The sequence below is a fragment of the Indicator indicator genome, chromosome 15 (genome assembly GCF_027791375.1).
Source record: "Indicator indicator isolate 239-I01 chromosome 15, UM_Iind_1.1, whole genome shotgun sequence".
Lineage (NCBI taxonomy): Eukaryota > Metazoa > Chordata > Aves > Piciformes > Indicatoridae > Indicator > Indicator indicator.
In genome coordinates this window covers 16,141,018-16,168,707 of record NC_072024.1, presented here as the reverse complement: position 1 = coordinate 16,168,707, position 27,690 = coordinate 16,141,018, and the positions used below count along the sequence as shown (strand labels likewise).

At 40.7% G+C, this 27,690-nt stretch overlaps 1 protein-coding gene across 2 annotated transcripts; it reads right to left on the bottom strand.

Moving 5' to 3' along the window:
• Window positions 1-569: 569 nt before the first annotated feature.
• On the bottom strand, window positions 570-26,013 carry TKT (transketolase). Of its 2 annotated transcripts, XM_054387689.1 has the most exons (14): window positions 25,907-26,013; window positions 20,733-20,850; window positions 19,083-19,196; window positions 18,313-18,410; window positions 16,485-16,676; window positions 15,599-15,717; window positions 13,707-13,900; window positions 12,953-13,117; window positions 11,645-11,801; window positions 7,508-7,638; window positions 6,464-6,547; window positions 6,191-6,284; window positions 4,433-4,555; window positions 570-825 (listed from the first exon to the last, which is right to left on the bottom strand). In XM_054387689.1, exons 1-14 carry the CDS (start codon window positions 26,011-26,013, stop codon window positions 638-640), a joined length of 1,884 nt encoding a protein of 627 aa, XP_054243664.1. In that variant the 3' UTR covers window positions 570-637. The 2 variants fall into 2 exon arrangements, with proteins under 2 accessions (XP_054243664.1, XP_054243665.1); XM_054387690.1 differs by lacking the exons at window positions 19,083-19,196; window positions 25,907-26,013 and having other exon boundaries at window positions 20,733-20,831.
• Window positions 26,014-27,690: the final 1,677 nt, after the last annotated feature.

Genomic DNA, 27,690 nt, shown 5'->3' with positions numbered 1-27,690 from the left:
TTTCCTTCCACTTCAGCACCATCCAGTACAGGGGGCACGTCCTCCTTGTCTTTGGTTTTAAACAGCTGGGGTCAATGCAGCAGAGGAACTGAAGCAAAGGCACCAGCCACCCCTCTCCTGCAGTGCACCTTCCTGATTTTTCACTGTCCAGAGCCTAACATTGCTGTCCAGTGAGGGGGTTTCTGAACTCTTATAGCAGCTCGGGAAGAACTCCGATTTTGCCAAACTCCCCTCAAGACAGCAGTAAGTTAGACCAAACACCAAACAGAAGTTACTCAATTCACTCTGGGTGGCAAGGCCCAGCAGCTATTTCCCTGATGAAGCACAGCCCGCTCAGCCTTTCAGGGAGCACCCCATCACTCATGCAGGGAAGGTCAGTAGCAGAGCAGAAAATGCTCCTGCCACACAGCAGGCAGGCAAAGGGCTGCTGCCCACAAGCTGCTAAATAACAGCTGAAAACATTTATATGTTAGCCCAATGCACAAAACCCCAGAGAACAAAGAGATTAAACCCCAGAAGGTTTTTTTAAGCTGGTATTTTTATTAGAACTCTCTACACAAAGCACCTTTGCCTGCCTTAAACTTACAGTACTTCCGTGAACACTGCTCTTCTGGAACACAGCACAAGATGCTTCAGACTACTCCGCATTTCTTGATTTGGACACTGCCACTTTAACAGCTTGCACAATGGCATCTTTGTCAATGCCAAACATCTTCAGGAGCTCTGCTGGCTTCCCACTGCGTGGTACATGAGACACAGCCAAGCGACTGACTGTGATACCAGGCTCACCCACTACTGCAGCACACACTGCTTCTCCAATGCCACCTGTGAAAAGAATGTCAAACGTGACACACATCTGTACGCTTAACATGCAACACAGAGACTGCAGGTGTGTCTGATCCAAAGGTCTGTGCAACTGCAATCCTCAGTTCACCTGAGGATTATGAGAAACACCAGTCACAGCCATGTCTGAGCTGCCCCTTTGTGGAATGAAAACATGCCCTATTTCAAGGGCTTTCTGAGGACAACCAGCCTGACATTTCTGAAGTACTTACAAACTGGCAGGAAGAAACATACACCTCTAAAGGGCACAGCACTGTCAGGAAGCCTCTACCTCTTCAGCATCAGTCACCGAGTGCCATGTTTAAAAATATATTTAGACTGAGGAGTATTTACAAGTGTGCTTAATGCGCTGAAAGTCTTAATTCCCACCAGCCTCAACAGCATTCAGAGCTCCATCTTTTCACAGTGCCTGCGCTTGCCGCCAGGCACCTTTCTGAGTTATGTAATACAGTCACAACCTTTGCTTGGAGCTCAGCTCAGCCTGAATCACCACCAGCCACAGGGACAGAGGATGCAACTGCATGTCAGCAGGAGAGACTCTGGAAGCAGCAGTACTAGGGAGGAAGAAAGCACAGGGCTGCTGTCAAGAGCACGAGCTCCAAGACCTGGCAGGAGAGGCAGCTTGGTGCTACACTTCAGGTGAGTCCAGGAACGCTTCAGGCATGGTGTGATTTAATCAAAGAGCCTCCACCAGAGGCACCTCCATGGATGCAGCTGGTGTGAGTGGGCTCACAATGCATTCAAGGATTGATGTGTGCACACTTGACCGTCCTTGACTGCATCACACAGAGAAAGCTGTGCCCGTGCAAATCACATGTTCATCACCTCAGAGCGTGATGATTGTGCCATCTTGCAAATCTGCCATAGAGTATTTGTTCAGAGTTGAAAGATAAGCTAGAAAATTATGAGGCTCAGTGATGCTACCACCATCCCGAGTGGAACAAAAGCACGGTGTAACCATCACTTATGGTAACACTTGATTACTTCAGGTATCTGTGATATCTACTCATAGATATCTGTGATATCATCAGCAGATATCTGTGATACCTACTCATAGAAATAAGTAGACACTATGAGAATGTTTTCCTGCTTTAAAGTGAAGCATCACTCTTGCCAGGTATCTGAAGTAGGTATCTGTGATATCTAGTCATGCCATGGTTCACAGCTGCCCCTCTGCTAATCTCCACCTGCCCTCAAGAGGAACAAGCCTGATGCTATGCTGATTTCAGATGGGTTAGAGTTAATTCTCACTGACACAGTGCTGAGCTTTGGATTTAGGATGAGAATCATGCTGATAAAACACTGATGTTTTTAGTTGTTGCTAAGCAGTGTTTATACTAAGTCAAGAACTTATCAGTTTCTCATGTCCTGTCATCAAGAAGGTTAGAGTAGCAAAAGCTGAGAGGGGGCACAGCCAAGACAGCTGACCCTAACTGGCCAAAGGTATATTCCATACTGTATGACACTGTGCCTAGAATATAATCTAGGGAAGCTGGCCAGGAGGGGCAGATTGGGGGACCCAACTTGGGGACTGGCTGAGCATTGGTCAGCAGGTGGTATGCAATTGCATTATGCATCACTCGTCTTTTCTTTCACGCTTTGCTATCTTCCTTTTCATCACATTAACTACTATTATATTCTAATTTTATTTCAATTTTTATTTTATTTTATTTTTAAACTGCTCTTATCTCAGCCCACGGGTTTGACTTGGTTTTGATTCTCCTCCCCATCCCAGCAGGCCGCAGGGAGAAGCGAGTGGCTGCATGGCACTTGCTTGCTGGCTGGGGTTAAAGCATGGCCCTTGCAACTCCCAGCAGCTGCTCTCTGTTTGCACATGGCCTCATTTTCACAGGACACGTTTGCACAGGCAAGCTCCTGAAAACCTGTGCAAACAAGACATGCCAGAGAGCAAGTGGCAGCAGGTTATGGAGTTAACTCCAGCTGGTAGCCAGGCACAAGTGGTGCTCTCCAGGGCTCAGAATTGGGGCCAGTTCTGTTTAATGATCTGGATGAGAGGACTGAGTGCAGCCCTAGACAACAAGAAGCTGGACAGGATGTTGATCTGCTTGAGAGTAGGAAGGTTCCACAAAGAGACCTGGAAAGGCTGGACTGATGGGCTGAGGCCAGTTCTATGAGGTTCATCAAGGCTGAGTGCCAGGTCCTGCACCTGGACCACAACAATCCCATGCAGTACTCCAGGCTTGGGGAATAGTAGCCGAAAGTAGGGAAAGACCTGGGGGTGTTGATTGACAGCCAGCTGAGTATGAGCCAGCATATGCCCAGGTGGCCAAGAAGACCACAGCATCCTGGCCTAGATCAGGAACAGTGTGACAAGCAGGACTGGGGAAAGGATTGTGCCCCTGTACTTGGAACTGGTGAGGCCACATCTCGAATACTGTGTTTGGTTTTGGGCCCCTCACTACAAGAAAGACATTGAGGTGCTGGAGCAGGTCCAAAGAGCAATGAACCTGGTGAAGGGTCTGGAGAACAGGCCTTGTGAGTAGCAGCTCAGAGAACCAGAGTTTAGGCTGGAGAAAAGGAGGCTGAGAGGAGACCCTATCACTATCTACAACTATCTGAAAGAAGGTTGTAATGAGGTGGGGGTCAGTCTCTCCTCCGAAGTAAGATGTGATAGGATGAGAGGAAATGTTCTCAAATTGCATCAGAGGAAATGTTCTCAAACTGGATACTGGGGAAAATTTCTTCACTGAAAGGTTTCTCAAGCTTTGGAACAGGCTGCCTGGGGAAGTAGTTGAGTCACCATCCCTGGAGGTGTTCACATAATGTGTAGACAAGGCACTTAGGGACATGGTTTAGTGGAGGACTTGGCAGTGCTGAGTTAATGGTTTGATTAGATGACCTTAAAGATCTTTTCCAACCTAAACAATTCTATGATTCTAAATAAAATTCTGGCACAGAAAATGGAGAAGTCTAATAGCAACTACATCATGCATTTTATACCCTGGTTAAAGAATACTCAGAATCTATAAGCATGCAAAATGAAGGACAAAAAAAGTCCAGTAAGGATGTAAAGTGCCCTGGTTCCTCACAGGCCCTGCTCTGCTCTTGTATAGTAGTGGAAAAGAAAGAGAAAGGACTTTATCTTAGAGTGATTGTTGACACTGCCAAAACCATCCAACTTAAGCAACCTGGAATCAAGCTTTTGGACAAGGGAAAACTTAAGAAACCTGCAGAGCAATGAGCCCATTGATCTTGCAATTTCACAAGCTACAGGGCAGCTACTTAAAAGCTATTCTGAGAACATTCTGTGCACAATCACTGCACCACAGCAGGTATTTACAATTTCACTGGGCACAAAAAAAAAAACAAGACTTCACCTGGACCAAGCATACAGAGGAGCACACAAGACCAAGTTAATTAGAAAGGCAGCCCCAATTAATGCATTATATCTTAGGAAACTTTTAACCCTTGGTGTCACCTTATAATAATAATGAAAAAGGCTAAACCTGTTTTGCTTTTAGTGAACAACAGTATCAGCTCCTATATTTCAACCAGGTCAGGAGAAGCTGTGAAATTCCAGGCCCTGGGAAACCACTGTATGGGCTGTGAGTTCCTAGACCCAGCTCACCTTCATGGTAATGATCCTCAACAGTGATGATTCTGCCCTTGGTTGCTCTTGCACTGTCAAGTATTGTCTTCTTATCCAGGGGTTTTATAGTGAAGGGATCAATCACACGGACGAAGATCTTTTCTGCAGAAGTAGAGTTAAATGATTTGCAGCATGAATTTGGAGAATACTAGACAGTACAAGTGGTAGAGGAAGCCCCTGCCATCTTTTAGCGCCATTATGAAAATTGTCTACACCAACTCTCAGGTATCTGTACCTCTGTACCTATGGCTTGTCTACCACAGAACCCAACCAACCCTAATTATTCTATGTATTGTTTCTTCATGCACCTTGTGAGATAACTAATACCCACCAATTCCACAGACAAGTCTCTTGAGGCAGAAAAACCTTGGAAAAGTGATTTGAGGTCACCAGGAGTGCCTGTCAGCAAAACAGCAATCTAACTGGCCTTCCCCTGGGTGACAAGAGAATGCAGACACCAGGAAATTCTTATTCAGACTGTCAATCTCAAATTTCTTCCCAGATCTTTATTTTTACCTTTAACTTTACTGTCAAACCAAACACAATTTGCTCCTGCTTCTTTGATCTGTAGATAATTCTGAATTCTTCGTTGCAGGATGCCCACCTGTTCAACAGTTATGCCTGTTTGAACTGCCCCAGCCCCTGATCATGGCACCCTTAAAGCTGGCATCAAAACCAGAATTTGTCCTGTCATCATAAGGCAGGCTTGGACTTCGTTAGCGCTCCATACAAATGGTGACTGTTCATAGATAACAGCAAATTACATTTTAGTTTTGTTTGATCTTGGCTAGCTGAACACAGGCAACTCTTAACAGACTTAAAGAAGCCCTATGTTATGTTGAGTTTTGTGACTGAAAGCTTTTTAGTGCCCAATATATTCAGACATTGCCTCTACCCTAAGGGATTCTCTCTCCACAGTTGGTTATTCACATTTCAAGATTAGCAGAGCACTGCAAAGCATGGTTAATGGAGAAAAATAACAGTATCTCTGAAAAGACAAAGCCTGCTGGCTCAAGGTCATGACAAAATACCCATTCACCTAGATACAGCACACAAAGCCAGCCATAAGCTGCAGGCAGCGTTAATTGTATTTTCTCTATTTGTAATCTCTTCCTGGCCATGGCTACTGACTCTCAGATGGAGTTTTGATGGCTTCTTTCCCTTATTTCATTGAAGGAGTTTTATCTTTGCAGTGAGATGTCAGTGCATTTCATTTGGGCACCGCCATCGAACTATTGCTTCCCATGCTAGTTCAAAGCTGATACACTCATTCTAAAGCAGTAAGTTAGCAGTGAACCCTATCCACACCAAGACACCACCTCTCAACAGCATTGTGTGAGCACACACAGCTAATGTGGCTCTGCTGACAAGCTCTGTTTTGTTAACTGGGCCCACCCAACTCTATTGAGCTGGTACCCTGGCCTGCCCAGACTCCTTACATACTGCCTCTATGATTCTGATTGCACTTTCAGGCAGACTGGCAGTTCCTAAGGACACTTTGATCAGCTTGGAAATTTTCATGGCTACTAACCCTCTAAGCTAACTAGAACCTACTCTACTAGGCAAGGTTGGCAGACATGTACTGTGTTGCACTTTATCAGCTTAACAGGTGACTAGCCCTCTGTAACACTTCAATGAATGTTTACTAGTACAAAAGGTGAAGTTAGGCTGGGTGATTTCTTTGCAGTGTTAAATGACAAAAAAAGGAAAAGAAAACAATCCTCATACTCTGATTACCTTTTCTCAGCTGCTCTGCTGCAGCAAGAGCCTCATGCAGAGTGACTCCTGCTCCAATCACAGTCACATGGTCATCCTTACTCTTCAGAACCACCTGCAAGAAAGTATTTCCATGTGTCTTTAACAATAAATTTTACTGATAATTCTAACATTTCTGGAGATTTTATTGTAAAGATCTAATCTCTACAATTGGAATGTTTTAGAGGGAGAAGAGCTTTTATAGGAGGAACTTTGGGTATTTTTTCTGATTCTCTTTATCTGGGCAATATTTACCTTTGCCTGTCCAATATGGAAGTCCTCATTGTTGTTGTAAATGACAGGGTTTTCAGGACGACTGGTTCTTATGAAACAAATGCCCTGTTTTTGAGGCAAACATATTGTAAGTTACAAACCCAGAAGTTTCTAGTTTGTAAACCCTATGAAAAAAATACAGCAAAACTTTTTCTGTTTGTTTGGTTTTCAGTCCTTTCTCTTATATCTGCTTCTGTTGAGTAAACTTTTCTCTGATCTCAACCCACCAATTCTAAGATCTCCGTGTTACACTCCTTTCCTCTCCTGCCCCCACTCCAATCTTTTTTTCACAAACCACTCATTTGTTGTACACCAAATTACAAATTACTACTTTTGTACCAGAAAGACTGATTTTTTTTTCAGATTATTTACTCCTTTCTCAAGGTGAATTCTTATGACAATCCAACCCAATGTTACCAACGTTTGACCATTACCGTGTCAAATTAGCTGAAGGTAAGAAACCAGAAACTGTCACAGCCACATGAGAAGTCTTAGCTGTCTTCAGCCACAGTCCAATTTAACTGTAATTCATCATTGAGAATGGAAGGGCAAAAGGTGACCAGTGAGACCATTGAAGAGCATAAGCATCTCAGTATCTCTGTCTTAAGCTACTAGAGGACCTGACTCAACTTCCATGTCCAGGGAGGTTTCTCAAGATAAATTTATCTTTCCATATCCAGCTACAATATTGCCACCAGAGATCTCATACGAGGAGTGTACTTTCTGTAAGTTTGCTGAAGACCACAAGAGTGTTACACTTGTTGCAGTCATTGTGTAACCATTTACACCTCCCCAAATCTGCCTCACAGCATTCCAGACTCTTCATTCAGTACTAGCCAAGATAGAATGTCTGCAACCTTTCTATGCATTGTAAGATATAGAATGCATTATAACCATGCATTCTACTGACATGCTGGAGCCTCTGACAGAATTTATGTAGGTAGAGACACGTAAGAAACATGTCAGAAGCAACAAAAGAAGATAAAAAAAATATATTCTCAGGTTCAAAAGTAGTGTGATACAAACCTTGGTGTTGGCAGCTAGTTCCACTGCTTTTTCGGTGGCTACAGCATCGCTAGGGTAAAATACAGTGGCACTGGGAACAGCACGGAACATGCACAGATCCTCCAGTCCCATCTGAGATGGCCCATCCTCACCTAAAGGAATTAAACCAGGGTTACAAAACAGTAAGTGCACATTTTTGACAACATAGCAGTGAGGTTCAATGTAAACCAGGCAAAAAAAAAGAAGGTATAAAATCAGGCACACACGGGACATGCAAGTCTACCTGCTTGAGAAAAGAATCATCTTCTCCTTAAACTCGGAATCATCTAAACAGTAAATAAAGATAGAAAGAGACTAAAAAGAAAGAGAACTAGGGTTACAAAGAAAAAATAGAAAATAAAGTATAGCAATAAAACAACACAAAAGGAAGATAACCACAGTAGGAAGGGTACTGCTATTGAAAGAGGGTCACAAAACATCTGAGCATTTTCAGATTTACATGTACTGAGGCTACACAAGCTAGATTTATGCTCATCAATAGTGTTCCTCTAGATTTAAACTGCTGGAAATGTGAAAGGAGAATTGCATGTGTTCCATCAGAAATGGAGAGTGTGCTTGCTACAACTACTCTCAAATTCTTTGGCTCACTTCAAGATTAAATGAAGGGTATGTATTTTTCAATACTATATAAAGGCCTTTAAAGAGCAACACAGCCCCTGTGCTGGTAATTTAAAGATTCAAGAGCCATATGGCATGAACTGCAGATCTATGGAAAAGAACTGTTAGCCAGAACATGTGCTGGATGCCATGACTTTCCACAGTTAGAGAAACAATCACCACAACACACCCCCACCCCCAATGACTTTATGTAATGGTGCTTTGGGAATGGCACTGTTCAAAACCAACCATGCAAAGAGTTCTGAATCCAGTCATGTCATAGCCTGCAGAGCAGAGTAAGGTAGTAAGCCTTCCCACATGCACCCACTACCTGTTACTCAAGGAGGACGAATTCACGAGGAAGGAGGAGAGTATTTTCATAAGAGCAGCACAGAACTCTGAAGAACTTTAAACATGTTAAAGAAATCAATCATTGAACTCTGTCACTATACATTAGTAATAAAGTAAGCGCAAACCAGAAAAAGAGTGGCTTGGCTTTAAGTTATGACATGAAAAAAGATCTCAGCATCACAGTTTCTAAATCTGTACCCACTCTGACTGGATCAGTGGGATCTCAGTGGGTATTTTCTTTTCCTAAAATACACCCACACCATGCATACATAGAAGAAAGTGAAATTTTGAAGAGCAAAATTAATGGGTACCTAAATCAGAACCTTACCCAAGATAGAGGGTGCTCATGTTTGTCCTGCTTCAGCTAGTGCAAATAATGCCAGCATTCACAGGTCACACTAGTACTAGACCTGTACTGAGCTGACTTTGGCTCCAAGTGCATCTTCAGGAAAATCCTCATTTACATGGATTTACATGGTTTTAAAGTGATGCAGACCAAAAGAGAGTAATTGAGGAATTTTCAATTACATCTGCAAAACCAACATCTATAGCTTAATAAAAAAAGAAATGTAAGTGCTTCACATGAATTTTTTAGAACATAAAACTGGCTGTGTAAACAACAGATATGTCTGGTTTTGATACACGTACACTACCATTTCTTTCCCTGTATTTCATTCTGGAAAATACAGATTTTTCATTATTCTCTTATGACTCTGAAAACATATTTAATGTTTCATTAGATATTTTGGTCCATCAGCAGATATTGCTTTAGGCGTGAACTTAGTACACGTTCAGCAGGTCACCATGATAAGTTATTTGTCATAAATTTAATGGGTTGAAATTTCAACCCAACAGAAGCCCAGGTCTACCTATAACTGCATACATAAAACTTAAATTTTCACCACAGATCTAGTTAGGATTCTGAATTTTATGCAGGCCCAAAGTTCTAATAAGAAGTATCCTTGATTCATACCCTTGCATTTAAAATTGAATTTCCTAACTGCTAGAGGATTTCTCTGAATTACTCTCTTTTACAACTTGGTTGCAAAGATTTGTGTTCAAATTTGTTCTTGAAAATCAGAGTTGAGGCTTCAACCAGATTTGTAACTCAAACGACTTTATAAATTTAAGTATGCATTTCACAATCACAGCTCCCAGGAGAACATTTCAAGTGCTAAAAACTGAAACTTGGAAGCGTAGTTCTAAGAGACAATTCAGGTAACTCAAAGGAGTTTTATCTTCTTAAATAAGCAAAGACTACAGATAACTGTCTTTTGCACCAACACTACACTGGATTGAACTAGACTATGATGGGGGGAAAGCCTGATTTTAAAAAGAAGAGATACTTGTAATAGAATCACTCCCTTAATGACATACACAAGTCATAATCTGATATACTCTACTTACAGCCTACACTACTAAAGCACGCTCCATACTGTTTCAAGTTAAGTTCAAGATTCTGGGTGAGAATACACGTTTATGAAGTATCTTGAAATCTTTACCAGTATTACAAGTCAAACTATTTTGCTTTGAGCCTTCCTCAAACCACACTGCTAGCCAAAACAATTATATCAGCTGAAAAATTGATGTATGCTGAGAACCTTACTTACTGCTCCTGTTAGTTCTCCCTTTCTTTCTTCTCCCCTATAAATACCTAGCAATCTTTCAAGCGTTTTTTTTCTTGGTCTGCAAGTCTGTTCCTGTTTTCATGGGTGAAGTTTACGCATCTCATTAAAAAAACTAAACTTGCTTCCTCCCTCAAGCCACAATCAAACCCCAATCTGATCTGACACACACCAAACAGTTATTATGGGAAGCAAAGACCAGAAACCACTGCTAGCGAGGGCACTCATCTGTGGCTCTGAGATGCACTGGCTATGCTGCAGCACACTTGAAATCTTTTTGGAGAGAGTAACATGAGCCAACAGGCAAACATCCATGAAATTGCTCAAAGCAATTAAAGGGTGTTCCTCTAAGAATGTGACATGACCAACAGCCAGCCTGAAGAGCCTTTACACCACTGCACACAGCACGGCCAACGAACAGGAGGAGTTGGAACTCCTAGAAAGGAGGACTCCTAGAAAGCTGTGACCTGGTTGCCATTATTGAAACTTGGTGACTGGCATGCAGCTCTCAGTGACTACAGACTGTTCAAGAAGGGACAGGTGAGAAAGGAGGGTTAGAGGCATTGCCTTTTACATCAAGAGACAGTATGAAGAGCTTCCTCTGAAGCATTGCCACAGGATTATGGGCAAGAATGAGGCAACAAAAGGACATGTTGGAGCAGCTCCAGAAGAGGTCCACAAAAATGATCAGAGCGCTGGGGCATGTCTCCTATGAAGAACAGCTGAGAGTTGGGGTTGTTCATTCTGAGGAGAAGGCTCTAGATAGACCTTCTTGTGGCATTCCAGAGCAACCTGATCGTGCTGAAGATGTCTCTGCTCATTGCAGGGGTTTTGGACTAACGACCTGTAAATGTCCCTTTGAACCCAAACCGTTCTGTAATTCTGTAATTCGATATCCTGAATGACAGCTTTATAGTTCTTGCTTCATAACTATTTCGAGATTTTGAGTTTTCTTAATCAACACATTTATTGTTCCAGTAGTAAGAAATACTGTGGTAAGTTGAAGTGATTATTTCAAACTGTGATTTTCAAAGGCATAATGAAATAATCCCTTGTAAAGTGCTTTTGAGACTGGTAGACAAGAGCACTTGTGCAAGAACAAGTATCTTTAGTTTCTCATTTTAGGGGCTGGGAAACAAAGGTATAGTAAGCCTACAGCTATTCTCACCACAGAGGACAAACTGTAAAGATGGAAAGGCTCCTTGCTTTCAATCCAATCCCTTTGTATCACTCTATACTTGTAGATTAGAAGAGTTTATATGGAGAAGTTCTATTTTTATTGGGCAAAGCTGATAAAAGAGAAAAAAAAAGGCAGGTGAGCTGATGAAGGCTTGACATCATTTGCATTCTTTCTAAACGTGTGTATGATAAAAGTGAATTGCAAATGTGATTTCTTCCTATACGCAGTGGCATGGTTTAAATCACCACGGCTGATTGCCTCCACAAAGCACCATGAGTTTTTCTGCTAGACACTTATCACTAAATGGCTGGGAAGTGCTGATAAATAAGCCAAGGCAGGCCTTACCAATAGAAACACCACAGTGTGACCCGCAGAGATTGATGTTACTCTCGGAGATGGCAGCCATACGGATCTGGTCAAACGCCCGTGTGAAGAAGGTAGCAAAGGTGCTGGCAAAAGCCACAGTTCGGTCACGAGTGGCACAACCAACTGCAATGCTCACCTGAAAACAGCAAGATTGTAACAACAACAGTGAATTCCTCATTTATTGATGCATCACCTCTGCTCCTTGCCTCAACTGCTAGCTGCTATTTTTGCTCCTTACTGGCACTTTTCCTTTAATTGCTCCAAGCAGCCTTTCACAGAATTTTAAGACTTTACTCCTGTGAGTTTTCCTGAATCAAAGGCTTACACTTTCAGTCCAAAGGACATGGCTTTACTATCTCCATAGTAAAAATTATATATAAAATTATATTTTATTTTATATATATATAATATATATATAATAAAAATTATATATTAAAATTATCATTACTAAGTGGGAACAGATTTACCTGTTATTTGGACTGGTATTTACCAGAAGACTTGTACTTCAGCAAGACAGAAATTACAACAGAGTCTTTCAATTTGTTTATTGCTACAGTTACCCCATACATTTATTTTACAGAGAAAGGGTCTGCTCTTCATGGCAAATTTCTCCTAAGTTGATGCAAATCCAAAATGCCTAAATCGAGCTCATGAAACTGCCCTAGTATAAAATTTGCAAGAGACAGTCCATGGGTTCTTTGGTTATAAATCATTAAAGACAACAAATTTCTGCCTGAATGTCTCTAATTTAGTTTGCTTCAGTGAACCCATACAGGTGGCAACCAAAGACTCAAGCACATGAGCTATCAAATAATTTTCGTCCTTTCCTACAAATGTCATCAAGTTAAATTTATTAACTGTTTCCCTGCCCTTGTCTTTATACCCCAGTCTAGTGTTGAACTCACTGTCACATTGTGACATTCCATTTCTTGTGAAGAAAAAAAAAACAATCCTAAAAATGTCTTTTCAGAGTTAAATCACTTCAAATCACACAGTGGAAAGTATTACAGTTGTTTACACGTCATTGAAATGCAAGTAGTATGACCACAAAAACAAAAAGAAAAGAGAGGAGGAATTAGGAAAGAATGATTAGAAGTATTCCTGTTGCATTGTATTTGTAAGCTTTTGCCACAGCTTAGTTTTTCCCTAAGTGTGCAAGTTAAATATCCATGAATACACATATTAAAAGCAACTATTAAACTGCTCTCTCTCTGAAGACTCTTGACTGAACGTTCTCAGATCCTGCTGTGTAATATCAGTACTTCACAAAACCAAGAGACCAGTTACCATGTTCTGCTCAGCAATGTAGCACTCGATGTAGCGGCTGGGGTGTTCTTTCTTAAATAGCTCTGAAAAGGTGGAGTTCTTTGTGTCTCCATCCAAAGCAATCACTCGATCGTTAGCATGGCCCAGTTTTGCAAGTGCAACACCATAAGCTTTGCGGGTAGCCCACTAGGAAAAGAACATTAGAGCAGTACTGTTAAAACTTTATGTTCTAGAAGGTTGTTTTCCATTTTAAGGTTATTCTGAGAGTGCACATACAATTGAAAAAAAAACCGAACTTAAACCCAACCCAACCAAAAATATATTAAATGTTAGCAATATCAAAAGTAAATATGAGAACAGTGACACACAGAAGAGTAAACCAAACCCAAAAAATACAGTGAAACATCAGGATACACATCTGTGCTGAAATCAGCAACTCTCTATCAATCTAGCTAGGAAATTTTGAAAGCCTTAGTTTCCAATCCTGGAAATTCATTGAACCTCATGGCATTTCTTTAATTTTAAATACACATAAAGTAGTTTGGATAATTGACAGTGATTACAAAATGTACAAGAATGATTTGAGTCATTCTGTTTTAGCGTATCCTTTCAATAGCCAGTAAGTTGAATGTCTATGTACCAAACCACAGAAATAGGATACTCAAAACAGGAGAGATTTTGGTACTTGAAATCATTGCAAGTGATAATAAAAGCTCTTGCTAACCATTAAACAGCTGCACAATTCAAAGATATGACAAAGAGTGAAAGAGTGTACCTTTTCTCCCACTTTGTAAGTTGGTGGAGATGGCATCTTAATGTTTCTAATATTTACTATAGGTGCATCTTCTTCTGGGAGGGCTGGGGAAAGCTTCTTCTTATTTTGGATTTTGTCATCTATTTCCTGAATTATTTGTTCTGCCATGTTTTTTGGCAGGGGCTTTCCATGCCAGCTTTCCTTATCTTCAACACCTGTGCATTTGAAATTACATTGTAAGAAAAATATAAAAACCATCTTAAGTTTTTAGCTGCAGATTTTACCCAGATAAAAGGGCAGTACAGTGTGACAAGTCTAGTACAGTCCTCCAATGAAGAACTTCCTTATTATTCCCACCGAAAACAATTACAACAATATTCACTTGCATTAAGACAGACATATTTGAATATGTGAAATAGTCAAACTCCATATATTCCAAACTAGTCATGAAATTCCAGTGTCTTCCACTGAAATTGTTTTTAAATTGGCACTTAAAAGATCTGATCCATCAGTGTGGCAAGAAGTAAACATTTAATCAGTATGAACAGTTAACATGAAATTTCAGCAGTTAGGTCTAAATAAACAAACTCAGCTAAAGTTTCAAACTGCAATTAACCAAGCTGTCTAGTCCAAACAAGACCTGACATTCTACAGCTTTATATCAACAGCTCCTGATGTCTCTCCACCTGGCACTAACAGCAAAATTACCTCTCTGGCTGATACATTGCTTTTCACTGAGTAAATCACTAAGAATAATGAATTTTACTTGCTTGCTCAATGAAAAGGAATGAAGATATTCATTCCTGTTATTAATATTTATCTGGTCAGAGAGATAAAAGTCACTGCTAAAAGCTATAGCTGCTAAAAATACTGCTAAAAAACTGCTAAAAGATGTAGCTGAACAGAATCATGGCGACCCAGACACAATGAATATGCATTTACCCCGTTCTATGGATAAAATGCTCAGTAGCTAGCACACATCTCACTTGCAGGAATCACAATTATTTTCTTATCTCTAATGTTGTTGAGAAGTATAAAGAGTTTGAAAGACTTTTGTATACTATAGCTCAGATGTGTAGATACATATCTGTCCACTAGACAATGACACTGAGGCAAGTTTCACACCATGTGAAAACTACTAAAGGACCTTAGAGGTACGATGAACTCCAAAATTCAAACAGCTGCTAATCTACAAAATAAATTCTATGGACTACTGCATCTGAATGAATTATGCATCAGATGATATGAAACAACCTGTAGTATGACCAGATAGCTTATGTACCACGTGTCACACAGCTTTGTCACAACTGCAAACGCAGCATCCCTCCTTTTCTACACATTTATACTGCCTGGCTGGTAACAAGCAGACCCAGTTATCTGCAACACAGGGAGGTGTGTGACAAGGTACTCCCTTCTCAGAGTAGTCTCTGTGAGCCTAGGGATCAAGAGCAACCCAAGAATGTCACCCTCTTTCGCTATGGAAATTTTTCAGGACCTAGTCATATGGTCCAATGTTCCTCCCTGCCCCCAGCCACCTTCCAGACTAGAAAAGACTAGAACTACTCAAACACACCTGACAGCAGGGGAAATCCTGCTCTGCAAGTGGGGATCTATAAAAGCCCAGTCAACATGGAAGCACACCTGTCTGTAAAAACTGGGAGCCACACACATCTTTACCTGCCTCCAATGAAACTTCGATCTAATGTCCTCCGTAAGAAAAAGCAACAAAGGAAAACACAAATTGGGTTAAATTCTGAGTTTTCAGCTTGTATCAAAAAGTTGATAGGATCTCAACCTTTTTCTACCGTATGAAACATTAAACTCCTATTATTTTTTAGTAATTGCATCTTTATTGCAGCACTATGTACATATGATACACATAGGTGTATGCAAAGCAATAGCTGTTTTATTACCTGATATGCCTTTGCCTTTGAAAGTCTTTGCAATGATAGCTGTTGGCTGATGTTTGGCCTGGCCAAAAGCTTTGCAAAGTTCCTCCACACTGTGTCCATCAACAATGATAGCATGCCAGCTAGAAACACAAACAGATCAACTGTTCATAAAAGGGTTTAACATGTGACACTTCAGTAGTTAGCAATAATGATAAGAAATACTACCTTCATTCCAGTGAATTATCTTTTTAGGAGATACAAAGTATGCCAGAGACATGAACTAGCATTCATGTAATATCATAAAATACCATAGTTCCATTTTTAACTCAAAGTGAGTCACAGAACAATTAACAGCTACTAGCAAAATTCACAGCCCACAGTTAACTAAGGTATCCTACATGTCTTCATAGATAATAACCATTTTTAATCACAAGAGCAAACCAAACATCTAAAAATTCATTGAAAAACTGTCAATGAAAGTTAAAATAAAAATGCTCAATTGTGAGTTACATGGCTGCTATTGTATCTCACAGTGTTTTACATCCAAATAGACATTTTGAAACTAAATGAAAGCACATATACAAAACATTCTGTTACAAGTATTGGTTTACGTGCTCTTTTTTTCTGATCTACTTGCTCTGACAGTACAAGTGGTCAAACAGTTATAAAAATCTCTATCTAGCATGATAAAAACTGTTCTAAGATCCTGTAGCAGTGCTTTTACTTTAAACAAAAATTCCTGTCACTTCTACTATTCCTGCTGTGCCAATATCAGGCATCATGAAAGACCATCTCTTTTGGCAATGGCATCCTTCAGAGCTGAAAGCTCATTTGAAAAATGCTGAAAAGAAAATACATCATACAGTTTCAAGCAGCAGACTATACTGAACTTTTCCCAATCACACACCCGAAAGCCTCACAGCGTTTCTGGTAAATTTCAACGTGATGCTGCAGAGGAGCAGGGTCACTTTGTCCAAGGCGGTTAACATCAAATATAGCAACGAGATTATCAAGCTTGTAAAACCCTGCAAAGGCCATTGCCTCCCAAACGGAGCCTTCAGACAACTCTCCATCTCCAAGCAGACAATACACTCGATAGCTGGAAGAAGAAAATTAAAAAAATAACCAAGTTTGATGTGTAAACAAAATTAAATCAAAAGCAAAACCCCTCTAAAAATTCATAGTGAGAACTCCATGTTTTTTCTAGGCCAAACTCACACTGCTCAATGTGTTCACCTCACATAACCTTATGTAACATTAGACAAATTAAATTAGAGATACTTTTGAGCTGTTATATATAAAAAAAGAAAACAGGTAAGAAATACTGTACTGCTTTCCAGACCTGTGTCTCAAAAAAATCAGGTCTTAAGCCTCCTATTGCAAAGGCTTGAATGAACAGGCCCATTAGACACTGTCACTGTGACTCAGCAAGATCACTAACAATGCATGAATGGGCACTGCCTGCTTCCTCATTCCGGCCATATACTGTCTGGAAGGATGACCAGTAATTTAATTTCAGGAAACTACAAATTGGGGATGAACTCAGCTACAGATTAAAGCATGTTGCATAATCAAATTCAGAATCTGGGAAAAAGATAAGCAGCGTGATATGACTTTGTAGACTATTTCTGTAAACGCTGCAACTGCAGCTTTTTATTGAGGTAAAAGTCAGCAGGAGTACTGCCTCATCTCTACAGAGTTCAGCTGTTGTATTTTTCTTTCATTATCACTCTCTTTTTTTTTTTGGGATGACAAAACTTTGTAAGTTTTCAGGATCTGAAAAAAAATTGTAAATTAGCTTTCAAATAGGTAATTTAAAAACAAAATTATCAAGATGGCTGTTAGTGATTTGTTTTTACTAGACATTAAGCTATAGCAGAAGCTGCTCCCCAGTATTGCATGCAGGACCACCTTTTTCTTCCATCATGTAAGCACTGGTTAGATTTTTTCCACACGTAGCATCTGTTAAACTCAATTAAAATCAGCAAGTCATCTTTCACAGAAATGATTTCACGCTAGTGAAGTGTAGGACACATTAACTGGGCAGCCTCTGCTTGAATGTACCAGAACTGTCACAAAAAATATATCAACCACATCAGGCTATTTTCCTCCTCATACAGATTTGCCTTTAGACATCTACTTTTCTGGTGCACAAAACAAATGGCAGAAGCAGTCATTTTTGTCTCTATGGAGTGCCTTTCTGATAACATTTTGAAGACCTACTTTATGATTCAATGGTACTATTTTTGACCATGATAATTTCCTATCTAAATAAACGTTCTCCATTACTTGTCATGTGATTATGAACAGAGGTTCTCTCTGCTTTGGATCTTCCTTCAAAACGGACACAGTGCTCATCTCAAAATGGCTAGCAATTACTCTCTGGAAGTTAGAGGCTGCTCCAACAATTTACCACTGCCTCTGTGTAGGGACATCCCCCTGCTCTACTGTCAGATTACAAAAGGAACACATGTGCACTAATTCTTGCTAATCTGTAAATCCTTGGTAGTTTCACTGGCAACGGCTCTGTAATTATCAGGCCAGTACTCTATCATTTAAAACCTGAATGTGATGTAAGATTTGAGAATGAAGGACAGAATAAAGGAGTTGTTGGGTTTTTTTGGGTTATTTTTTTTGTTTGGGTTTTTTTTTTTTATCTGATTGAGATAAGAATAGAATTTCACAAGATATATCCATAGAATGCCTATAATCATGAAATATGAAGATGGAATTACCTGGCTCTGTCAAAGAATTTGCCAGTGTATGCCATGCCACATGCAGCACCAAGACCCTGACCAAGGGATCCAGTGGCCACATCAGTGAATGCTTGTCTCTGAAGATAAAAAGACGATTATTTTACAGTTAATAAAGAGAGGAACTAAATTCCGGTGCTAAAAGACGGTTCAAGCGACATCAAAATTCAGCTTCTCAGCCATAACAATTTAGAGCACGTCTCCAAATCTTGCCCTTGTTCCCCTTCTTTCTCTACAGTGCATTTACTTTGAATATCAGTATCACAAGCTAAACAGGCTCTCCAAGAGGGAATAGTACCCTGTGGCCCAAGAATTTCTTAGCTGTATGCTGAATGGCAACAGCTAAGAATTGGTGATTTTCTGTAAAAAAAAAAAATGAATCAACTGAAACAACTGATTGAGAATGGAATGACCAATGAGGTGACCAAATTGGATATAAACTCTTGAAATACCTCAAAGCTTCTTAAGAGACGAGAAAAGCCATGCTGGAACTTTATATAAACCTTTTATAAATGGAAAATATTGACACAGGAGAGTGTAAGGGAACTTTACTACAATAATGAAGGCAATTTTTACATGCTCAAATGCAGACACTGATTCTGACACTGATGTGAAGCCATAAATATCATCATCCTTCTTAGAAGTCTGTATCTTTCCTGTCCTGTATCTGGCAACCAAGAACTGCTGCAAAACACATGTATTCCTTTTTATACAGAAAACACCATCTTATATCAAAGATTATAAGCACTCACTGGTACTGGGTGTCCTTCTAAGACAGAATCAATTTTCCTCAAGTTCAGTAACTCTGCTTCTTGTAGAAAGCCAGCCTCTGCCCAAACAGAATATAAAATTGGTGCTGCATGACCCTAGAGAGAAACATAAATTTTAAATGAAGCACAAGTTTCACAATGTCCTAGTATGAAGGCAAGATTCTACAAAGCTGACAAACTCTGGAATCAGGTTCTTATGTCTACTAAGAAGACACCGAGTTTGCTTTTACAGTGCAACATTCACACTGATATGTGTTTTCAAGTCCCCCAAGCCCCTGCATGGAGTACCCCAACTAGCTGACTACAGTTAAGACAGAAAGAACAAAGTAGTCTCAAGGGCTATTTAGGATGACCTTAAGAAACTCAACATGGAAGAGTAAGATCTCTCTCTCCACTATGCAGGTTTAATTCCCAAAAGTAGTTTTGGTATCCAAATGAAAATCTTTGATTCAGTTTGCTTAGGTCTGTTTCAAGAACTGACCACTGTTCACTAAAGCAGTAAGCAGATGGATGAGCAACTATGCTATCCCATTAGGACTTCTTGAAAATGTTTGCATTCAAGGTAAGATGCAGTGACAACAAGCAAAATTTTAAGTTTTATACTCTTATATTCTTGCAGCCAGGTCCAACTGGGCAAATGCAAAGTAGTGGGCATCTTCCACCCATGGAAAAATTAGGAGTCGAAACGCATGCAGAGGTTTGAAGCCATCTAGCAGCTTTGTGTGGAAACCCTGATTAATTAGAGAGAGGTAAAGGAAACACAAAGCAGCAACTCTTCTTGCTTTACCCCCTCAGCATTAGTTACTTGCTTTTTATCCTGTTACTTATTTCAGAAGTGCAATCAGAAGTGACAACAGTTATTGTATCAAGTGCAAGGGTGTAGATCGTCAGCTAAGCAGCACTATTGTAAGCTACCACGTGAAGAACTCTTACTCAGACATGGAACCTGTCTCACTGAAATACTTAAGCTGCTATTTTTCATATTGTTATGCTTTCTGAAGGCCTCTCAATGGCTTTTATGTGATATATTCTAAATGTCCCTGTGAATTGCAAGGGCACAATACGAGAGGGGGCGGAAAAACTAATGGCCAATCCAGATTGTAGTTGTATGTGTGTTCTGAACCATAGTGGATTCAGAAGTAGCATTGACTTTAATAATCACACTGGCACAGTGGGAATGCAAGCTACTCACTAACCTACCGTAACTATTTCATATAATGCTCCCTGAAAAGCTGACAGTAATTGGTGTGCATTGTGACGTGACTGCAGGCACAACAGCATGGCTACATTTAACAAGTAGAGCACAAAAGCCAACTGTGACTTACTTGTTTAAAAAATGGTTACAACAAAATAAACCAGATGCTAATATTTTTCAGATTTATAGACCATATAGTAATATTTTATTACTTAACATCAGAATAACTTAACAGAGTGAAGACTTATCAAGTTTTAATTGTCTTTAGGAAACAAAGTCCAAGCTCTCCAATACATCCAACACACTTGTATGTAGATGCAAGCATAAGTAAGCATAAGTCAAGAAATGAAAGACTCCTAGAAGGCAAGTTAATTTAATTTACAGACAGTTCTTTACTGGCAGACTGCAACGGTATAGTGTAATAGTTATTATTTTACCTTTGAAAGAACAAACCGGTCGTTGCTGGCGTTTCTGGGATCTTGCACTTTGTACCTCATGGTATGGAAAAACAGCACAGACATAATCTCTGCTGCACTGCAACATGATGTAGGGTGGCTACAAGTCAAGACAGACCCAAGATTACCACTTCTCATTATTGTTTGCTCAGGACCATATCTTTAAAATATCACTACTCCTCAGTGCCCTACTACTCAGCTTTAAAATACAAAGTCTTAAGTGATTTTGATAACCCATCCCATTTATCACTATCCCAATTCCAATTAGTTGTACTTTGAGACAGTGAGAGCCTTCTTATGTAGTTGAAGTGCATGTTAAAAGATAGACCCTGGTGACAGCTCGAGGATGTATCTTTTAGAGCTCTCTGTTCTTCATGCCAAAGAACTCCACTCTAATCAGTGACTGTGAAGCACAGGAAGTAGTATGACCCTGTGCCTGAAATCACACGCTACTGATTTACCTGACAGCAGAAATTCACACTGATGCAGAGGAAACAAAGAGAGGTTTCCACAGTACTTTAGCCATTCACTGAGTGAAGGAATTATAAAGCGTGGCATCATAACTTGTTCAGGCTCTGTTGCATAAGCAGGGACTGGTAACACAAGATTAATTTTTGCAGAATGTTCTAGAAGATCTAGAACTGTGTAACATAGGTACCATGTTATTTACCACATTTGAGCTGATAGAACTAGAATTCAGATTTCTAAAGAGGGCATTAAGAAATATAGTTCTTGTATACACAGGACCATTTCAGGAGGAATGTCATATTGTATCAACAAGTGCATAGAAAATTACATGAAAAGGGTTATTTCCAAGTGGCAAATACTGAGTTACTCCAAGACAAGCTATATTGCATTTGAAGTGTAATAGAAGGGCATACAATTACTTTTATTAATCTACATTACTGTAATTTAAATAATGATCACTGTAGGCACTTTGAAGGGATGGCACCACTTGACCACTTGAGTGGATCAGCACTGGCATTTCACTTGCAATAAAGCATGACGGGGGTAAGGAGGCTCTTTAAAAACCTTTGTGGAGAATAGAAAATAGCATTTTTCAGATTTTATTTGCATAAATATAATCATTCTTGACACCAGGTTGCTACTGAAGTACAGGAAAGTGAATGATTAATAGTCAGAAGGGCATGGCTGCAGAAATCTGCATCAGCTTTGAAAAGAACTTGCAGTCTCATTTTGCTTTCTCTTCATCTTTTAACATCATGCTCTTAAAATATTTGACCCTACTTGTAAAACTGGATAAACTTACTATGAAAATGACATATTTTGTTTCCCACATGTACATTTACCATGCATGTTAGGATTAGACAACACTTTCACTAGAACTTTAATCAGAATAGACTCTTACAGTAGTAATAAACTTTCCCTCCCAACATCCCCAACAATGCTGAATAAGAGAATAAAAACATGCAAAACACTAGCAAAATATAAATTCCGGTTAGTGTCCATCCCTTAGTAAGTACTCACACACAGGGAACCAAAAGAATTAGCTTTAAACCATAGTTCAAACATATTAGTAAATATTTATGTATTTGAGTTAATCAATAAGCCTTACATGCTTGTTTAAAGCTTTCATTCCTTTAATTTTATTAACTTTATACTTAACCATACTTCTATGAACTCCTGGTCTTGGTAAAAAAAGTTTTAAACAACCTAAAATGGCAACGTGTGGAAATAAAAAAGTAGAAAAATTTAATAAATTACTTGAAAATGTGTGAATATAAAATCTCGTTAAAACTACAGGTTAATTAAATTGCTTCCTACCAACAGAAATTATCCCAAGCTTCACTACATATCGCATACCATAAAATCTAAAATCGACTACACTGTTTTCTTTATATGTAGCCCTCTTAACTACATCTACTGCTCTTCTATTAGGTCACACTTTTCTCCTAAGCCTAGCAATATGTATTTGGACTACTTGTACAAGAGGAGGAAAAAAAAAAAAAAAAAATCACAGTAAACCATCTGCACTGTTCTCACGCAACCTTCCCCATTCTATTCCTGATAAGAGGTGGTGACCTGATGAACATGCTCCTCTGACAGATAACTGCTACTGAAGAACTGCATTAGCTTTGAAATACAGCCTTTTAGTAGGAAACCAAAGTACATCAGAACACTGAAATCCTGGATCCACACACACAAAAAGTAAACCAAAGTACTCCAATTATTCCCATGTAGCTTGGTAGATTTTTTTTTTAATACTGTACATCAATTTGTATTAGCTCCATCTACACATTTCAACTGAAAAAGAATGGTGGTGGAATGTTAAAATGGAACACTGAACGAAAGGCAAAAGCCAAAAAAAAAAAAAAAAGTGATCACACCATGTTATGAAACTTAACTGCCTCTTAAGATGCAACTTCCACTTTTAAGAATTTAACCATGTAATTCTAGGAAGCCAGACAGTGTTTCAAAACTGCAGAAATTTATCATGAGCTACAGGAGACTCTACCATTTCTGATGAAAATGTCTGCGCTACTTATCTAAAAGAGAAACATGTTCCATGCCCAAAAGCAAGTATGTTCAATCCTTACAGCTAACTCAATCAAATCTTTTTCCCCACATTTTAAGCACAACACTTATTTTCTAGTTCACTGAATTTTTACACTACACCTGGTAAAGTACTCAAAGTGACATGTTTGAGCATCAGGATCAGACTACCTGATCTTTTAGCCCTTGCCTAGACAAGGGCTGTACTTTCTTTAACAAAAGTTAGACAAGTAAAGACTGCCAAGAACTGCTGTGTCAGACCCACTGTGGAACCACTCATGTTGCAATATATGCCACAATTTACAGAAATTACTTCCTTGAAAGAAGTAGGCAGATCCCATTTTGTTTGAAGTCCATTTATTGCAAGTATTTCCTTCAGTTTTACAGACTATACCTTTAACAAACGCAAACTTCCTTAAAGTCAATGCAAGCACAATAATTCCTTTATTAACTCTAAACTTCTCTTTAAATTTAACTTGCATTCAAACCCCTTTCTACATTTTTTCTGTACACCAGCAACACAAGCAAAATTCACTGCCTCTAAGAGGTTTTGGAATGAATATTCATCATGTATAGCTGGTTTAGAAATGTACGTGATTTGCCCAATATCTCAACAATCTTTGAATGTCTTTTTCTGTTAGGCACATAACTACACCATCATCTTGGTAACCAAATCTTAATAATTAAGGAAATATATGAGCTGTCAACAGAATCTTCCCGCTAGAGCTAATCTTTCATAATCTGCTCATTACCTGGTTGTGCAGTAATTCCAGACTCCACACAGCTCTAGTGCTAGAATGAGCTAGAGTGATTAATAAAATACCTTTGTGTAAGAGGTACTCAATATTGTAGGATAAAAAGTTTCAATAAAACTTTTACTGTTTTTCTGTCAGTATGGAGAAAACAGTTTTACTATTGAATTTCATGGACTGTAGAAGAGAAGCAAAGGCTGTAGCAAGAGTCTTATTCTATAAAAGGCACAAGAGGAAATTAGTTTTTACTGCAGATAAACAACAATTGATATATATCTCTGTGGCCTGAAGCGCAAGACTGTAGCCCAACCTCAACCACACAGATTTATCTCAATTTTTTTTTTGCCTACAATTTTCACCCAGGCTTGCATAACACTACCTATACATTGTAGCTTTCAAATAAATTAAGAACTAAAAGAGCAGTTGTTGAGCATCCTATACTTTTCACTCCAGACTGGACCAAACAAGCTTCAGTGTTGGGAAAACCCACACCTACGACTAGCTTAGAGGTTCCCATACTCCTATTTTACAGCAAGAATCAAAGCAGCATTTTCACTTGCTGTATGCAAAATGAATGAGTAAAGTTCAGTTTCTGTATGCTTTGAGAAAGAGTCATGTGAGGTAACCCATGCCAGACACAGGGTGGACAGTGCAAGGCAATTCAAAGAAGCTTTACAGTATTTTACACAGAACCTTTCTCCACACAGACCTCAGCATCCAGAGGACTCCTTCGTGGTTTTTTTTTTTCTTTTGTTGGTTGGTTGTTTTTTGGTGCTTGTTGTTTAAAACACACACACACATACACACTACGGTCATCTTCAATGCCATCCAAAGGAGGAAATTGCAACACAATGGGATATATGAAAAAAGAAAATAAAAAAGGCCACCACTCTATATGGAAACACTCAAATGTATTATTCAGGCAGAAAACAATGGCTTTAATTTTACATGAGTAAAAGAGGATTGTTTGCAGAGATTTTTTTTTTCCATAGGTAAAGCACGATCAAAGGGAGGATAACGATGGAATCTGCACACATCAGAGCCTACACTAAATCCTGTCCAGAGGCCTGAATAAACTGCCCATTTGAGACCGCGGGCATTTCACAGATAATCCCACTTGGGCTCACTTGAAATTCTGTGCAGAATTAGTTCCAACTGACGGGCACGAAATGAAAAAGAAACCGCTTGTGCCTCAGGCACAAATTCTTTGGTTTTCAGTCCTGCATCAACTTAGCATTCCCGGCCTCTCTCGACTGTCACAACAGCCGTCGGCACCGGCGACCGACGCGGACGCGCGGCGGGGCAGCTGCTGCCCCGGGGCTGGGCTGGGCCGGGCGGCCTTTGCCCGAGGGAGCCTCACACCTCGCTCGCGGCCGCCATTTCCAGATGTGGTACCTCCATATCGAGCCGACCCCCGCGAAGCCCCTGACATACTGGCGGGTGTCGGGACAAGGGGGTTCCAGGGACATGGTTGTGACCCTCGCGGTATCATCCCTCTCCCACAGCCCGCGCTTCGGCACGTCCCGCACATCTCGTCCCAATTCCCGCGCATCACCCATCCCGCCCGGGGCCGCCTTAGCCCTCTCGCGGGAGGAACGTATGGGCCGCCAGCATCCCCGCACAGCCAGCGTTCTGCACAAAGGGGAGAAATACTGACGAGGGAGAAGCTCTGCCGTCATAAGACACCAGCGTGTCCCCAGGCAGCGCGTAACGGGCAGACGGAGTCCAGCACAGCCGCTCCTAGCGCCACCCTGCCCTTGCCTCGCCGCCGGTCGGAGGCACGCCCCGGGATGCGGATGTGCAGCTCGCAGGAGCGGTGGGCGCCTCCTGACCGCGGGCACACAGCGGGACTGGCGTGCGGCCGGGGCACAGCCCGCCTGCCTCACTCACCCGGAGCCGGCTGCGGTCGTGGCCTTGATGGAGCTGATGCGGAGCCGGTTGGCCGTGTCCTTCAGAGCCTGCAGGGTCTGCTGGTCGGGCTTGTGGTAATCCTCCATGTGGGCGAAACAGCAGGGCGGCGGCGGCAGAGGGACTCAGGCAGCGGTGGCAGATGGAGATGGCAGGGCCGGTGGCACTCCGCGAGGGCTGTAGGCAGCACGCCTCAGCAAGGCCGTGCGGTGCAGCGGGGGCGGAGAGAGCGAAGGAGCCAGCAAGCGGGCAGGCAGCCGCCCCGCGCCCCGCCCCGCGCCGCGCGCACACCGCCCGCAGGAGCGGCGGGGTGGAGCCTCGCGGGCCGCTGGCTCCCCCTGCCGGCGCCAGGAGGCAGCTCTGGGAGCCCGCCCGTGGCTGCGCGCAGGCGCCGTTGGCGCCATTTCGCTCCCCGCCGGTGAGGAGGGGGCGGGTGACAGCCGTTCACAGCCCGGCGCAGTAAGTGGGAGCGGTCATGAGGCTGTGGGTAGCAGCGCCGGGCTTCGAGGGAAGGGCTCCAACTCAGGTTTTTCCACCGTTCAAACCTTGCTCGATACATCTGTTTCAATTTCCACCTCAAGCCTGTTCTTGTCTGTAAAAGCATTTCATGTTATCCAGTGCCTCTTACCACTAACCTTGTTTCTCTACACAAGCAGAAGTATTAACAGAATTATCCCAATTGGTTTCCTTTCCATAAATAGTTCACATTTCTACAATACGTAGAAATTTGTAGAATTTGACAAATACAGACTTCTATTTGGATAAAAGAGTTACTTCACCAGCCATAATCAGAAAATAGATTTTCTCTAGCTATTCTGAACACTGTATTACAGCTACAAACTTAATGAGGCAAAGTAACGCTTCGTTATTTGTTCTAGAAGGCTTGAGCAGCACTAGAAGTCAATCTGAAAACAAACACACAAACCCCCCGAACACAACAACTTAGACAACAACAAAATACTTCACATCTTGCTCATGAAACTTCATGTTGGAAGCTGTGTTACATGATTTTAAATGTAAACTGTTACATCTACTGATCTATCATCTAATTTCATAAGACACTAGTCGTGTGTACTGTTTACATAAGAACCCTGCAATTCTGTCTACAGGACTCTGAAGACACCTGTATTTACAGAGTATCTATCCATGCTCACTTGGCAAATTGCAGCTAAAAAGTAACATGTGAAACGTAGCAAGGTAAGATTGAAACTTTCATATACTTTCATTTATTGGAAGAAATAAAAGCAGACACCATTCTCTTAAGCTTAATGGTTTTCTTAAACTGTTGCAGCAGCCTTTTCAAAAATCTTTTCAATAATAATTAAAAAACCCAAACCAACCCAAAACTTCAAAGAAAGGCTAGACAGGAAATAGGCTACATGCCAGGAAGAAGAAGAAAAAAAGGAACCAAACAACTGAACTTGATGGCAGAGTTCATTTTAGAGAGCACTATACAAAACTTAGTTGCTCTACCACTTGCTAGTTTCCCTGCCGTCTTCCTGTTGAAATCCAATTTGTTTCCAATACATGGACTTTTTTTGTTCTCCTGGAGTTACGATGCCCAAAGGAATATGATCAGTAGGGGACTGTGAAAGATCTCAGGAGTTAAAAGTATCATCGACAGGAGAGCTACTGATAGAGGGCTCTTCAGATTTTCAACTATAAATACCTTATCTACTGGAGAACTAACAGTAAATTCAACCATTAACGTCCCCATTAATGATCCTTAAGCGAACCATATATATGCTATATAGCAGCAAATATCT

Excerpts from the sequence above, each read along its gene's own strand:
- TKT (XM_054387689.1), bottom strand. The coding sequence starts at position 26,013 with ATGGAGGATTACCACAAGCCCGACCAGCAGACCCTGCAGGCTCTGAAG. Across the intron at positions 20,851-25,906 it reads ACGACCGCAGCCGGCTCCGG|CCACCCTACATCATGTTGCA; the intron begins GTGAGTGAGGCA and ends CTTGACTTGTAG. Across the intron at positions 11,802-12,952 it reads ACATTGCTGAGCAGAACATG|GTGAGCATTGCAGTTGGTTG; the intron begins GTAACTGGTCTC and ends TGCTGTTTTCAG.